Raw genomic sequence first — 16959 nt, forward strand, 5'->3', positions numbered from 1 at the left:
GTACACTGCTGAGGGGAGCAGCGGGCGGGTCAGGAGAGGTCTGCCACGCCATGTGGTCACCTCTGGGGCAGGCGGGAATTGAACTCATGCAGAAGCGGCTTTAGATTTTCAGTGCTGTGCTTTAACCCGCTGCGCCACCAGGGAGGGCCCAAATTAGTTTTTGATTATTCAAGATTTTGAAATAATAACTGTTCTTGAGAGTACAGCAGAACAGTAGAATCTTTCTAACATTTAGTTTTATGTCTTTTTAGACTTTGATTAATTATTATTGTCAAGAAAGATATTTCCATCATGTGTTACTTGTTGCCAATGAAGGAATGAAGAGGTATGGCAATGACCCAGTCTTCAGGTTTTATCATGCCTATGGTACATTAATGGAAGGTATGTGCTTGTTAGGAAACTTGTGATGTAAAGTTTTAAATTCTTTCTCACTAAGAGTAATTTTTCACATCATAGTTTTTATTTTTAGGTAAAACTCAAGAAGCTCTTCGAGAATTTGAAGCTATTAAAAATAAACAAGATATATCACTTTGTTCTCTAATTGCGCTGATATACACCCATAGAATGAGTCCTAATCCAGGTACAGTATTTAAATACAATGCTTGGGCAATTTTTCTTACCCAATTCATTTTGTTTTTTTAAACTGCCATAACATTCAATCTGATTATACTGTATTATGTTTTTTCTATGATGCTAATCATTATTGCTTCTTGACATTATACATACATAAGGCATGAGAAATACAGCTTATATTACTTCCATTTTTATATCCTTTAGCATAAGTTTCATTAGAGCATAGGGTTGTTTAAGGACAGCCAAAGCACAGATATATACATAAATTGTTTGCAGTGGCCAATTTGTGTGCAAATATAAAAATAGAGCTGTACGCAGTTTAACTCTTCTGTATTGTAAGCTTCTTAAAAGTGTTTACTTTTAGTTTTTATTCCCCAGAGGGTGTGATCTACTGGAAGATATTTAGTATAATGCCTGCTCCCGCACTGATGAGTTCTGTTTGTATGATAAGACTTTTTTTTATTATTGTAATAGTTTATTTTTACATCATTTTGTGCCTTTTCCATCTCAGTTGTAATCCCCTTGGTGTATAGGCCTTTTTCATGAAAACTTCTGAAGGTGTTCAAGTTGGTGTGTTGGGAACAGGGCAAATGGAATCTTATTGCCAATCAAAATGTAATCTTATAGAAATAATTTTATTTCCTAAATGCATAAATTTGTATCTTGTTAATGTCGTATTTACTTTTAAATTTGTATCTTCAAAGAGTTATTTAACAGTCATTTCTAGGAAAGTGGTCTGTTAGAGTCACAGCCCTAAACTTTGGCATTGATTTTTCCTTATAGATGACTGATACTGATTCTAATTTAGATTCTAGTTGACATTAGTGATCTAAGTGTATATTCATACATGGTAGATTTAACAGAAGTGATTAGCGTTATTAGAAGCATGCCATCTGTTTAAGAGTGTAGTCAGTATTAAATTATATAAGTAAAAGCAATTATCCTACCTTTTCACTATGACAATATATGAACAGTGTTTATGATTTAGAATTTGATTAAGGAGTTCGGAAATTTCAGTGCCCCTGTAGAATATGCCTCTAACAATTGTATAATTTTGGAATCATCATCATTATTATTTTAAAATATTTGCATACATAGCCTTTACATCTTGAGAATAGCGTGACCCATAGAACTGCAGAATGTGGTACACATTACACATGCAGTACGATGACTAAAACATGGTTGTTGAATACTTGAAATATGGCTAGTTTTGCCTGGAGTAGCAGATTTTTAATTTGATTTTAAACTTAAAACTAATATTTTATCAAGTTCTTAGAAAAGTTGTATTTGGAACAAATGTGTGGGTTTGCTTTTTCAACTGTAACATTTATGAAGTCTAAGTACAAAATTAATTATTTCTATAGAAATTTATCATCTAAATTGAGATGTAAAGTATATATCAGATATTAAACATTTACTAAGAAAAACCAGAATATTTTATTGATAACTTATGTCAATTATGTGTTGAAGTAATAAGTACATGTGTCAGATTAAATAGTATATTTTATTAAAATTAAATTGTTTCTTTTTACTCTTTGCTGTAGCTACTAGGCAATTTTAAATTACATGTGTGACTTCTGTTTTATTTTTATGAGATAGTGCTGCTATAGAAAGAACTAAATCATCTGCCCTCCTAATCATCTAAACTATTGGAAATACTTGATCTCAACTTTAATTTTCATTTAATGCTTTCTTTTCCTTCTTAGATAGAGAAGCTATTCTGGAATCAGATGCCAAGGTGAAGGAACAACGTAAAGGAGCAGGACCAAATGTATTATACCATGCAGGCTTATTTCTTTGGCACCTTGGTCGCCATGATAAGGCGAGAGAATATACTGACAGAATGATAAAGATATCAAATGGTAGCAAAGAGGTAACTGATTTTCTTACTTTGAAATAGTAACATTAAAGGAAGCTAATATTCTTTATGTACTCAGTAGGATCTGCTCTTTAATTCTTTGTTATTGCCCACTCTACCTCACTTTATAAATAGCAGCTTTATGTTAGTATACTTGATTGTTATGTAAAATTGTGGTTCTCTGAGGTTGTTTGTTTTCATGATGTTTATTATATTTTGAAAAGAGTCTTCCCTCCCATCTTTCTTTCCTTCCTACACTCCTGTCTGAACTTTTCCAGATATAAGGCACCATTATGTGTGCTATTAGTAGCACAAGGATAAACTAAACTGCTTTCATGAATGGATCACCTAGTAGGAGCACAGACATAGCAACTATTGTGAGGAAATTTACAAATGGTGTGAGAGATGTAACAAAACATCTCAGGAAAATAAAGTTTATTGTTTGCTTTATGCTATATACTATATTAATTATTTAAGGAGTGTTAACATCTTAGTAGTAGCGAAGAAAGTCACATTTGCGTGAAAACCAGCAAGATACTGTTTCAGCAGATGAAGAGTATGGAAAAGGAAAGTAGAGTCAACAGTGTGGGCGATAAGGTGGAAATGAGGAAAACAAGGAGACCTGTTGCTTCTGGTATAATGAGAACTCACAGGAACACAGGTAGGACACATAGATGAGAATAAGGTGGAAAAAAGGCTTGAAGTTGTGTTGGAGTAAATACAACTTGTAGGATCTTGACTGCTAGGTACAGGTATTTATATCTCATTCAGTTGGCATTGAGAGGTCATAAAGGAAATGCTTCCAGTGATGGCAGTGATTATTAGAACGCAAATTCAGATTAATTTAAAAATGCATTACAAAACGAACTGACCTGAGGAGAAAATGGAATGCAGTAATAAAAGGCAGTATTTTCCAATTGATTTTTTTTTTAAGATTTATTTATTTATGGGGTACAGGCCATGGTATTTATGGGGTATTAGTGAGAGAGGCTGGGGAGCAGATCTTCCAGGAAAAGTTTTTGAAGGCCTTTGTTAAAATATTATACATGAGTATAAGTTTGAGAATTTTTAAATATTCACAAGACTTGTCAACTGATTATAAATAGTGGAGAAAAGTGAGGTGTTAGATAGTGAGGTTGTAAACCTGAAAAATTCATAATCATGAACAGAAAATACATTGGGTGAAAATCTTGAAAGAAGGTGATACTATTTGGCTTAAGACATGGTGCATTTTAGGTCAGTAGAACAGTGAAATGGAGATAGTCAAACTTTTGGAGAAAAGAAAAGGTTAGAGTGTCCTGATAATTGCTAAACATGCAAAATATATATATATATAAAAATCTGTTTTTGCCGAAACTTCATTTTTGGCAAATGGATCAAATGAACTAAGATGAAATAAACAAAAATGTTTATTATAGACATTGCATTGAGATAGAAATACAGGGTGGGAGTCAAATAAGGACTTTGTTAATTTGAGAATTTGCATTGTTTTACTAGTATGTGTCTTTCCAAGTGAGTTATAAGGCAGTAAATAATCTTAGAAAAATAAGAGCTTATGAGTTAACCAGGTTATTTCTTAACAGAAGAGCATATTTCACATTTTTTACTTGATATTACAAATATAAACTACCTATATGCATCATGTAGCCTACCATTATCCTTTCACATAATCCCTACGTTAGTTCACTAACATTTCTAAAGGTAACCATAACTTCTTCTGTTTTTAATTTTGAGACTTTATCCTCTCATTTGAAACTTATTGGACTAGTCATAAAAGATTAAGGAGGTAGCTGCCAAATTATATTATTAATTTATGTGAAGCAAAACACTTCTGTTTATTTCATCTTAGTTCATTTGATCCATTTGCCAAAAAAGGAGGTAACAGATTTTTATTTATATATATTTTTTGAGTGTTTAACAGTCATTAGTAATAATTTAGTAGCAAAGCTATAAGGAAGAGCTATTTAGCATATCATAAATTCAGTCCTGTAAGGTGTGCTCAAAAATGGAATATTTGACAAACTTCTTAGTATTGATATTGAGTGTCCTAGTAATATTAAAGGCTGGAAATTCATAATATAGCCCCAAGATTCTATATTTTTAGCAGTGATTCAACAGTAACATTATTGTACAGTTTCGTTGTTTATACAATTATTTGATATACTACTTAATTTTTAATTATGACTTTAAGGTTACCTCTTTTACTATTTATTTTAGTATTTACTTCCTTCCCCCCAAAATGAAAGTATGATTATAATTATTTATTTACAGGGACAGGTTTTAAGAGCATGGCTTGATATTACAAGAGGAAAAGAGCCTTATCCTAAAAAGGCACTAAGATATTTTGAAGAGGGATTACAAGATGGAAATGACATTTTTGCTATGCTGGGCAAGGTGAGTTGGAGTTAGGCTAAGTAAATTATGTTTTAAAATGTATTCACAATATACTTGAAACCTAAGAAAATGAAACAGCTCAAAAAGATTAATTTTCACATTATTTTTTAAACTCTAAACCATAGGAAGTATTTGCATTTGCATAGGACGGTGATCAATAAACTAGGGAAATATATTCCATACCAAATTCCCAAAACCTTAACTGGTTTTAATTATAGGTGGTTATGGTTCATACTTATTTACTCAGCAAATTTTTAGTATCCAATATATATAAGACTTCAAAATAAAACTTCCTACTTTTATTCTGCTGGTGGAGCAAAATAATTAAGTATGTGATATATTAGGTGGTGGTCAGTGTGATGGAGAAATAAATCAGGGAAAGGGGGAGATGTAGAGTTGAGGTCTGAGCTTGCAATTTTAAATGATGTAATCAGAGAATGTGACATTTGAGCAAAGACTTACAGGAGATGGGGTTGAAGCCTTTTGGGCACATAGGGAAAGTATTACAAATAGAGTTTATAATAGGTTCAGTCCTATAAGGTATGCTCAAGGCTTTGCCACGACACCAGGCAACCAGAGCTGAATGAAGTGAACATAATAGGGAAAGAAGGCAGGTGTGGGAGGATGAGAAGAGGTAGGAGAGTCTGTAAAGCCTTTGGCTTTAGTTTTGAATTCAATGATTAGGCAGCTGATGAATAGAGAAGTAACATGATCTGACTTACATTGTGAGGAATGAGCAGCTGAAACAGTCAGAAATCATTGCTAGATGGAAATGTTTGGTTTGGACCCTTTTGCTAAACTCATTGATGCCTCCTGAACTTGAGGGTTGTTTTTGTTTTTGTTTTTTCCTTTTTAATTTTGCTTCAGCAAAATTAAATATTATAAATTGATTGAGATTAAATGCTTATTTTTTAATTGGGCTATATCAGGACTAAACTTATTTCAAAATACTAAGAGTGCATTTTAAAAAATTTGATAAGTGATAAATGTGTATCATTGTCAGTTCTTAAAATTTAGATGTATTTATAATTTTACTTATTTTCTGACTATAGAAGTATTAAGTGAACTTTGTAAATAATTTTTATGATGTTACAGCATCTGAATACAAAATAGATATCATTCCTGGAGACAGCCAACCACTTGAATATTATTATAGGTAACATTTCTTCATGTTAATAAATACAGATATACACATCTACATAATCACTTTAAATGATCACCTAGAGTTTTATTGAATAGATATGTTATAATTTAATTCTCTATGGACTATTTGGGTTGTTCTCATTTTTTCTTACAAATAACACTTCTATAAATATAATCTATATGTTTCTTTGTAGTGTTATCTAATTATTTCCTTAGGTGAAATGTTGAGGTAAAAGGACTTATTTTTTGCTTATTTTAGGCTTTGTCTGAGGTAAATTTTTTGAAGGTATGAAGTCTCTTAATTTTAGATGGTACTTACAAATAACTTTAAAATACTTTAATATAATAATATATTTTCTTCTGTTCTAAATACGGAGCATTCTTTATTCAAGGCATTTTTTTATGACATTAAGATATATTTATCCTAGTCATCATATTTCTCAGTCATTTAAAGGGCATTTTAAAACAAAAAGTCGCTTATATAAAATATTTCTATTGTTTTGTGATATTTTAAAACTTTGGATTGGTAAGAAATTACAGAGCAAATAAGTCATATAATATGTTAGAAATGTTTTTTTCTGATTATAAAGGTGACCACTCTGATTTGCAGAAAAGCAAAATATAGAAAAATTTCAAAATGAGTTCCCTACCTGTGTCGGGAAACCTCTCTCTGTCTGATGACCCTTGTTGTCTCCTTCTAGGCACAATGCCTCGAGATGCGCCAGAATTACTCAGGTGCCCTGGAGACTGTGAACCAGATAATCATGAACTTTCCAAGTTTCCTTCCTGCCTTTGTAAAGAAAATGAAATTGCAACTAGCTTTGCAGGATTGGGACCAGACAGTTGAGACAGCACAGAGGTTAAGTAAAAAAAAAATAAGTGTCTTTGGGTCTGGGTATCATTTCAAAAAAAAGAAAGAAAGAAAGAAAGAAAATCTATGCTGCTGTTGTTTTATCATGAGATTCTTTAAATTTGGTTTTTCCAAATGGGATAGACTTGAGGAAAAACATAACATTGCACTGTTCATAAAGTGGAATGTACTGATTTAATAATAAATACCTGAGGAGTGATTTAGACACTTATACAGACAGACAAATATCTCTGCCTTCACGAAGCTTATATTCAAGTGAGGGAAGCAAATAATCAGAGCAAATAAGTTATATAATATGTTAGCAAGATGCAAGTTTTTTGGGAAAAAAAGGAAGCAGCAAAGTGAAATGGGGGGTGGGAGAAGGGGTTTTATTTTATGAATAGTGGGGGAAGACCTCACTGAGAACATGATATTTGAGCGAAGGGAGCACACCAGGCAGGAGAGAACTTAACAGAGTAGGAAAAGCAAGTAGAGTGTGTGTTATTTATTGGAGCAATAGAAAGGATTACAGCAGGCAGGCAGTGAAGTCAGAATGGAAAGGTGAGAGGGAGCAAACATGCCAGGTCAAAGGTTTGTTTTTTTATTACAAAGATTATTTTCCTTCTGAAAAAGAATTTCTTTCGGTAGTTTTTCTTCTGAAATGTAAAATCAGTGGAGGGTGACCCTCCCTCTTTCTTCTTTTCCCCTTTTGCCTTTTTTTGTACTGTTGTTATTTTTTTTAAGTTAGAGAAACAAGCATTTCATCCTATTTTATGTTGAGGTTACATTCAACCCACTGTATAGTTTGAGTTACAGTCAATTTGAGTTAATTGACTTAGGGTTAACTCTATAAATTTATTGGGAACAAATTTTTAAGCCAAAAATGAATGTTATCAGGCAACTATTGGTGCATAACAATCAACTATAAACTTTACAGCATATGCTCATAAGCACTTATTTCTCACTTCTCACGTTTGATTGTGTCATGTCGGATTGGCAGAGCTAGAGCAGGCTTGGCTGGGACTCTGCCGTAAGGTCACATTAGCTGGGTGGTATGGCACTTCATTACCCTAGTAAGGATGCACCTCAGCATTTGTGGGTGCTTTGGTAGTAAGTATGGTGTGGTAATGTGCATCTGAAGCAATGTAAACCTCCACCTTGATATAGTGTTGTAAACCAATGTTACCTCAATACAGAAAAAAATTTAAAGTAATACAGTTTCTAAAAAAGAATGCAACTCAGTGAATAAGTGTTGTTCCCTCAGTAAATAAGCCAAAGAGCGCAGCTACCAGAGCAGTCTCATCTCAATTTCATAGCAGAGATGCAAGAGGACATGTAGAAAGGGATGCCTATGAAACTTCAGCATGGCACTCTGCCATTTCTGTCCACATTTCAATGACCAATGCAAGAAAAATATCTGAGTCAATAGTCAGTGCATAGTAAAGTACTTACCAGCAGTTGTCAAGATAACTGCTCAGTATAGCAGAAGACACATATTCAAAGAGGGTCAAAAAAGAAAGGATTAATATTTCAATGTTTCACGTCATCCCTAATAAGAAACCTTATAGTGTTACCCCATTTCATTAGTTCCTTTGCTACATGTCCTTGAGCAAAGGTCTATAGAAATTTTTATAATTTTTTCCATATTTTTTACTGTTTGCTTTTGTTATCATTTGTTGGATATCTTCCACAGTATTTTTTAATTTGTTCTTATAAACTAGGTGTCTATTTAATGTTTTGAATTACATTAGTAGATTTTTTAATATTCAGCTTGTCTGTACATTCCTGGACTTTTTATATTAAACCTGTCTAGTTCAAGGTAAATTATTCTTTTGATAGATTGTTGGTCTAGTTAGCCAATACTTTACTCAGGATTGGTATAGAATTTAGTGAAACTGGTATAATCTATACATATCCTTTTTAAACATATTAAAATTAAGATGTATAGATTCTTTTTAAGTAGTGAGGCTGATAATCTTCATAAAGAAGATTCACTTATAAAAAGACAGTGAAATAGATCAGCAAACCAACTTTTCAGACCCAGAAATAAAAGAAAATATGTTAAATTTACTTCATCTTTAAGTGAAATATTTTTCTGCAGGTTACTGCTTCAAGATAATCAAAATGTGGAAGCTCTAAGAATGCTGGCTCTTTACTATTTGTGTAGGGAAGGGAATATAGAGAAGGTAAGTTGGATGTACTATTTATGTTTCTTGTATTAAACATAATTAGTTGTACACACACATTAGAGCCTTGAAAAGCTATTTTAGAATGTGTGGTAATTTTTAGTTGATTCCTAGAAATATGCCTTAGAAAACATTAGGTGAGCTTCTAAAATCATTAAGTTAAAAAAAAAGTCATGTAGTTAAAATTACCCTTAAAAATTCCTTACATTGGTCCTCCAATGTAAGCTTCTAAAATCATTAAGTTAAAAAAAAGTCATGTACGGCCCTCCCTGGTGGCGCAGCGGGTTAAAGCACAGCACTGAGAATCTAAAGCCGCTTCCGCATGAGTTCGATTCCCACCTGCCCCGGAGGAGACCACATGGTGTGGCAGACCTCTCCTGACCCGCCCGCTGCTCCCTCAGCAGTGTACTTTGTAGATCTGCCTGTTCTGCTCCCCAGTCTGTCTCTGGTGAAGCCTCTCGCCGCCCCTGAGCCTCTGGCCTGTACCCCAGTTCTGTATGCACAAATAAATAAATCTTTAAAAAAAAAAAATTCCTTATTCACAATATAAGTTTCCCATGCAGAAACTTGCACTCCCATATTCATTGCAGTACTACTTATAATAGTCAAACTGTGGAAACAATCTAAATGCCCCCAAACAGATGAGTGTATCAAGATGTGGTATATATACACAATGGAATACTATCCAGCCACCAAAAGAGATAAATTGATGCCATTTGCAGCAACATAGATGATCCTGGAAGGAATTAATACTGAGTGAAGTAAGTTAGGAGAAAGACAAATACCAGATTTGGAATATACAGAAAGCAAAAACAAGGTCGGACAAAGCCAAATCAAAAATTAGTACTTGAAAGCTGTAGAACTGAGGCATTCTGAGGGCAAAGGAGACAAGCACCAAGTTGAGAGGAAGCATGATAGAGATGGACTATGTAGGTGCTTTGGTGATTTGGTGATGACCATAACCAAAGTGAGGGGATCCTATACTGCCAAATAAACCAGTGTTTATACAATAAAATACAAATAAACCAGTGTTACTTCAATAGAAAATAAGTAATTTGCCATGCAGTAATATATATGATTAATATACATTTTAATTGAGTTTGCATAAGTTAAATAGGTTACAATGAGATCCCACTGGACTTTATTATAAGGTATGTTTCTCTGGTAATGAACACATTGACTATGGGCTGGATTGCCGAAATTCAGTCTGAAGTAAATACATTGTGTTTATTTTGGTTAAATTGGTCACTGTGACAGTGCTTAAAAATACTTCAAAAATAGTAAAAGAATCTTAGAAGGAACAACTTTTGAGTAAATTTTCCAGACATTGAAATTATTTATACTAAGTATAAACCAGTCTATATTTTCATATAATACTAATATTTGCTAAAATGTGAGTCTCATTCTCATATGCATCATGAGTTATTGGGAAGGGAGCTTGGCTTGTGTATAGTTAATTGAATATTATGGGTTTCTTTACCCACCCCACATTTTTCATTCAATAATGTATGTTAAAGAGACTCACCCTAAAACTCTATTCTTCATATAACTAATTGAGCTTTTTAAAAAGACCTCTTTATACATTTTATGACATATGAATAATTGGAAGGGTGTATTTGAAAAAACAAAGATCTCTTAAAATATTAATATTAGCGTCTATCATGATTTATGTTCTTGTTGTCTTAGTTTATTTTAAAATTATACTACATACTTTTGTTTTAGGCTGGCACCACGCTGGAAAACTTAACCAATGCTTTGGACATCATGGAACCACAGAATGCTCAACTTTATTTTACTATGACAATTGCCTTCAGTAGAACTGTAAGTGTACCTCCATTATATCAGAGCTCTGTAGCTGGGAATATAAAGTAAGTCATAAAAGTCTAAGCACTGGGCCCTCCCTGGTGGCGCAGTGGGTTAAAGCACAGCACTAAGAAGCTAAAGCCACTTCAGCATGAGTTCAATCCTCAGCCACTGAAGTGACCCATATGGCATGGCAGACCTCTTTTGACCCGTCTGCTGTACCCCTCAACAGTGTACTTCATCAGTCAGCCTGTTCTGCTCCCCACTCTGTCACTGGTAAATACTCTCATTACCCCTGCACCTCTGGCCTGTGTCCCAGTTCTGTATGTATAAATAAATAAATCTTAAAAAAAAAAATTTAGGCACCAAAGAGCATATGGTCTAGAGTAAAAATATGCATATGTAAGCATATGATACATCTCTAACAAAAGTATTTCAAAGTAGATGTGACTATAAGCTTCACAGGCAAAGTACTACTAGTTGAGTAGTACCTAGTACTAGTACTTATAAGGATAGGAAAGATCCTTCCAGATGTAAGAAACAGGAAGTGGTTTATTTTAACCAGTACTTAGGAATTATGACCAGGATTTTTGTTGGTATTTGCTTCTTTTTTGAATTAATATTTAAAAAATAAGTTTTAAAGTAGATAACAGACTGCTTTGGTGGGTGAAAAACTTTTTTTTTTTTAAAGATTATTTATGCATACAGAACTGGGGTACAAGCCAGAGGTGCAGGGGCAGCGAGAGGCTTCACCAGAAACAGACTGGGGAGCAGAACAGGCAGATGGATGAAGTACACTGCTGAGGGGAGCAGGGGGCAGGCCAAGAGAGGTCTGCCACGCCATGTGGTCACCTCTGGGGCAGGCGGGAATCGAACTCATGTGGAAGTGGCTTTAGCTTCTCAGTGCTGTGCTTTAACCCGCTGCGCCACTAGGGAGGGTCAAAACTTCTTTTTTTTTTTTTTTTTATAATAGGAAAGATGTTTCTATTACAAGTATCCAATTACAGATAAAATAGAATGATAGGAAGAATCTCAAAATCAATACTTAGAATGAGATGATTGGAAATTTATTAGAATAGAAAAAAATAAAAAGGTACACATGGGTAAAATAATTAGTAAATGTAAAATTGAAAAAAGATATCAATTTACAAAACATGAAAAAAACGAATCATCTTATTTAAAACAAAGATTGCGTGAAATTGAGGGAGAAAACTTGCTGTTACAAAAGTTTGATCTAAGGATGGTATTTGCCTTTTACCTACCTATTGGCAGATACATTGTCTTGATTAACTTAACAAAAATTCATGCAACTTTAGTGTTTTGTCTTAAAGGTTTTTGTCTTCAAAATATACTTATTCTAACAGTATTGACATTTCTTGAAATATATTTGAGGTTTTTTTCAAGAAGATACTAAGACATGATCTTTTAAAATATTTTCACTGGTGGCACACCTGCTCTTAGGGGAAAGCAGATCCCTGTCTTAATGTTTAATTCAGTAAGTATATCACCTATAATCCAATTTAAAACTTTTTTCAAAGTTTTTTTTTCCACAGCAAATATGTATTTATTTTTTACATAGTCTACTGTTTAAATCATGAGACTATTTTTTAAAAAATAGTTCTAAAAATGTTTATATAGCAACATCATTAGAATAAGTATACCTTTCAAGATACCTATTTCTTTTTAAAGATTTATTTATGCATACAGAACTGGGGTACTGGCCAGAGGTGCAGGGGTGGTGAGAGGATTCACCAGAGACATAGTGGGGAGCAGAACAGGCAGACCGACAAACTACACTACTTAGGGGAGCAGCAGGTGGATCAGGAGAGGTCTACTGCACCATGTGGGTTACCTCCTGTTGTGGTGAGATTTAACTCATGCTGAAGTGGCTTTAGCTTCTTAGTGCTGTGCTTTAACCCTCTATACCACCAGGCAGGGCCCCAAGATAACTATTTTTAAAAGCATTATTACTCTTTAGGATCTTTAAGTTGTGATAATTTAGGAAACTCTTGCAACATTGTAGATAATAAATAATGTTTTTTTTTCTTGGTTATTATTTCACTTTTTTCATAGAGAAAAAAATTATCTTTCATCTGAGTAGAAAGATTCTAGAATGACATTTTTTTTTTGTCTTTTTAGTGTGGACGTAGTCAACTCATCCTTCAAAAAATTCAAACATTACTAGAAAGAGCTTTTAGTTTAACCCCTCAGCAGTCAGAGTTTGCTACAGAACTTGGACACCAAATGATTCTCCAAGAAAAAGTGAAAGAGGCATTGAAGTGGTTTAAGACTGCCATGACACTTGATGAAACTAATGTCCATGGTCTTATTGGTATGACAACCAATATTTCTCATAAAGATGCAAATAAAAAGTGCTTTAATAGCACCATTGAAGAAGAAAATATATTTTCTATATATTTATAGTTAATAAGTTAACTATATATGTTAATAAGTTAACTATAAATATATATAAATAAATTAACTATATATATAGTTAATAAATTATTCTCCATTACCAGCAATAGAAAAAAATATGTATTTTTTTAAATAACATGTTTACTTCTTAAATAATATCTTGTTCAAATAGAGTTAGTTATGAGTTAGTTCATATATATTATGAATTTCTTAGTAGATTTTATATAGGTCCAAATTTACCTACTTTATTTGCTTTTGCCCATTTTTCTGTCTCTCTCTCTCTTTTTTTTTTTTTGTTTAATCTAAAATGTTACACTATGGGAGCTATACCACCTGCATTTATGTAAATTTTGACTATTTGTTTGGTTTTAGGATTTATCCGTTGTCAATTAATAGAAGGGCAATTACAGGATGCAGATCAGCAGCTAGAATTTCTTAGTGAAATTCAGCAGTCTCTTGGAAAATCTGCGGTATGGTATTTTATTTTATCATAGTTAGATCCTAGCTACTGTTTATAAAATGTCATATTTTAAATATTTTGATTTAGTAATGACATAAAAGACTTCTATATGCCAATTTTGATAAGTAATTGTATATATTTGTCTACTCTATGCAAAATTAGACTTTAAATTTTTTACAATATCTAAAACTCCATCCAAACTAATATTTAAGTTTGAACAAATATTGCACATAAATAACACTTAGTATACATTTGAAATCTAAGTAGAAATAAATGTCTTTATAACTTAATACTATAATTTATGAAAACTAATTTTTCCCAGGAATTAAGCTATCTACATGCCGTTCTTGCTATGAAGAAAAATAAACGACAAGAAGAAGTTATTAATTTGTTAAATGATGTTTTGGACACTCATTTTTCACAGTTAGAAGATTTACCACTTGGCATACAGTATTTTGAGAAATTAAATCCTGATTTTTTGTTAGAAATTATTACAGAATATCTGAATTTCTGCCCAATGCAGGTAAGTTGGAAATTATTTTCAAAAGGATGATTTTTATACGTTGTTTTATTATAAGAGGTGCTAATAAATTTACTTTTACATGTTAGATTATCTTAAAATGGTACAATTTGTGGCTATATTAGTTAAAATTGGTTTTTAATCATAATATTTATGATAATGTCTACTGTCAAGCAATGATTGTATCCATTTACAAACAGTTATAATTTATAAAATATTAAAATGTTTAGAATAACTATTAGACATCACCTAGTTTATGTACTTTATATTTGAGTCTGTTCTGTAGCATCCTTATTAAGTGCATGCAACCTCTGGGTGCTCTCACAAATTCCGTTCTTATTATAGAACTATGATATTAAACTACATTTCTTAGGTTAATCAGATTGCTTTGTATTAAAAAATGCCACCATTTACTGATCCCCTTTTGCTTTCTGGAGTGACAGAGAGCAAATCCTGTTACTTAAATGCAAGGATCATTCCTCATTCATGAAACAAATCTAGTTTTTTAAATTAATTTTCTTGTCCTGACAAAACAATTCCAGGTTTTCAACCATTTATTTTTTATGTGACAACACTAGTAGAGAGCCTGGGGAGAGACAGTTTTTGATTTTTGTTTGTTCATTAAGCGCACTATTCCAAATACAAGGTTGACCCACAAGACCTAGAACAGATCCTTTTCCTCACCAGTTCTGGATATATATCCATGCAGCGTTCTTTTTATAACTCAAATTACATTGTCAATCCTTACTGATTTGACAGTTAACTCCTTAAAACTGTTCATTGTAATTTTGGACCCAAGTGTATGACTCTACATGTATCCCTATGAAATTTTATCTTCTCAGATTCACCTGATTACAGATTATCATTATCATTTTGGATTCTGATCATCTCATTTATATGCTCCTTGTTATCATTAATGATCTCCCTTATTTAGCTCTAAAACAATCAATATGGTCTCATCCCAACATTAACAGTTATGAATAGTCTAAGTGATGGGAGCATGTGTTGTACTGCCAGAGAGTTCTTTCCAAATTAATGTAGTTTAAAACGTCAGATTGGATCAAACTCTTTATTATAGAGAGAAGCAGATAGCGTAACTTTGTTATATTCAACTGACCGTTCAAAACAGGAATATCATGACAAGTACTATGAGATGCTTTATGCTAAAACCAGCATTGTAAGCATTTCCTCTGATCTATAGCTTCAGTAACTGTGTTAACAAGGAAAAGGGGATAATAACCCTTTCCTTAGGAACTGATATTTTTTATTAATCATCATGTCCTTTTCCAGACTTGGATAATTTTTTTCTTACTTTACCCCTATAAGAATCACACCTTGATTGATCTCACTTTCCCCAGTCCTGGTCTGTTTTCAGTTGCTTAGAAATTGGAATGTATTTCCAGTATTCACTTGGTATTCAGAATTCATTCAACAGATGTTTATAGAGTTTGTTGAGCTCAGGAACTGTTTGAGCTGAGAAAATAATTGTGTAAAAGCAAAGTATTACCTAGCCCTCTTGTAATCTTTTGTATAGGAGTAAGAATATAATCAAGTCAATAATATAGTGTGTTAAAAGATCACAGAAAAAGATAACAGAACCAGGGATTGTAATTTTAGATTAGGTAGCCTGATATGCCTCTTTAAGAGGTAAAATTTGAACAATGTTTGAAGGTGTGTTAAGAAACACACAAGGTATTGAGCGTGGCTGAGACAATGAGGAAGAGGAGAAAGAGAAGTCTTAGCACCAGAAACCAGATCAATTGTAATTTGTCTGCCTTCAATTTTGAGTAAAGCTGGAAGCAGCAATAGAGTTTCCAGCATGATCTAGTTCAACAATTTAAAGAATTTTTCTAGCAGTTGGACTTAAGGAAAACTGTGAGTAGAGTAGAAAATAAAGTACTGAGTGGTAACTGGGTCCTTAGTCCACTGCCATTCTATTTTTCCTATAATATAACCTTTATTAGGATGATAACCTAATTAACATTTATAATGTTTTCCTCAGAAATTATTAGAAGATTCTTAAGAACTCTCTGGCATTACAGACATGGTCCCATCACTTAGTCTACTCATAACTATTATGTTTGGATACCAGAAGGCAGTGAAAGTTACTGAATTGAGTAAGTCCATAAGTCGCAGGCATGTCTAGAATTAGAACTCATATTGCTCTGACTCTCAATTCTAGTGAGAAACTGTACCTCTCAGTTAGCTATCCTTTAAAAAGTTAAGTTTTCTTGATAGAGTCTTTGGTCAGATATGTCCTTTCATATGTTATCAAATCAGCAATTGTATAATAATTACATAATTACTTATGTCATCTCTTCATAGATCCCAGGGATATTAATTAACATTAATGTAATCATAGAAAAGTTATTGGAAAACAAGTAGGTTAAGAAAAATTTTAGAAAAATCAAGTTCTGCTATTTATATTATAATTAATATGCATTTATTTTAGCAAAATATTATAACTTATAAAATAATGTGCTAATTTGTTTTGTTTAGCCTGCAAGTCCAGGGCAACCTCTTTCACCGCTTCTCCGGCGTTGCACCTCAGTTCTGGAGACGATAGTAAGAACTGTGCCAGGTCTTCTGCAAGCTGTCTTCCTAATAGCAAAAGTAAAGTATTTGTCAGGTAGGAAATAACTTAAGATAACCTTTGTTTTCAGAAGTTGAAGAAAACGCAGGTAAATAAACTTAAACATTCCATATATGTATGTGTACAAATATAATGTATACAAATAAGGAGTTTTGGTTTTTTTT

General features: G+C 32.8%; 1 protein-coding gene across 1 annotated transcript in view; it reads left to right on the forward strand.

Annotated features, from left to right (window-relative positions):
- The window catches only part of TTC21B (tetratricopeptide repeat domain 21B), a 59639-nt gene that overhangs the window by 3560 nt on the left and 39120 nt on the right, over window positions 1-16959 (forward strand). The window contains exons 2-12 of the mRNA XM_004674584.2: window positions 252-381; window positions 470-580; window positions 2280-2446; window positions 4703-4825; window positions 6670-6827; window positions 8920-9004; window positions 10727-10825; window positions 12947-13139; window positions 13595-13692; window positions 14005-14205; window positions 16702-16831. Of these exons, the coding sequence (XP_004674641.1) occupies window positions 252-381; window positions 470-580; window positions 2280-2446; window positions 4703-4825; window positions 6670-6827; window positions 8920-9004; window positions 10727-10825; window positions 12947-13139; window positions 13595-13692; window positions 14005-14205; window positions 16702-16831 (1495 nt within the window). The remainder of the gene's footprint in view (window positions 1-251; window positions 382-469; window positions 581-2279; window positions 2447-4702; window positions 4826-6669; window positions 6828-8919; window positions 9005-10726; window positions 10826-12946; window positions 13140-13594; window positions 13693-14004; window positions 14206-16701; window positions 16832-16959) is intronic.

This window comes from Condylura cristata, unplaced genomic scaffold (assembly GCF_000260355.1).
Source record: "Condylura cristata isolate star-nosed mole 26May11 unplaced genomic scaffold, ConCri1.0 scaffold00002, whole genome shotgun sequence".
Classification (NCBI taxonomy): domain Eukaryota; kingdom Metazoa; phylum Chordata; class Mammalia; order Eulipotyphla; family Talpidae; genus Condylura; species Condylura cristata.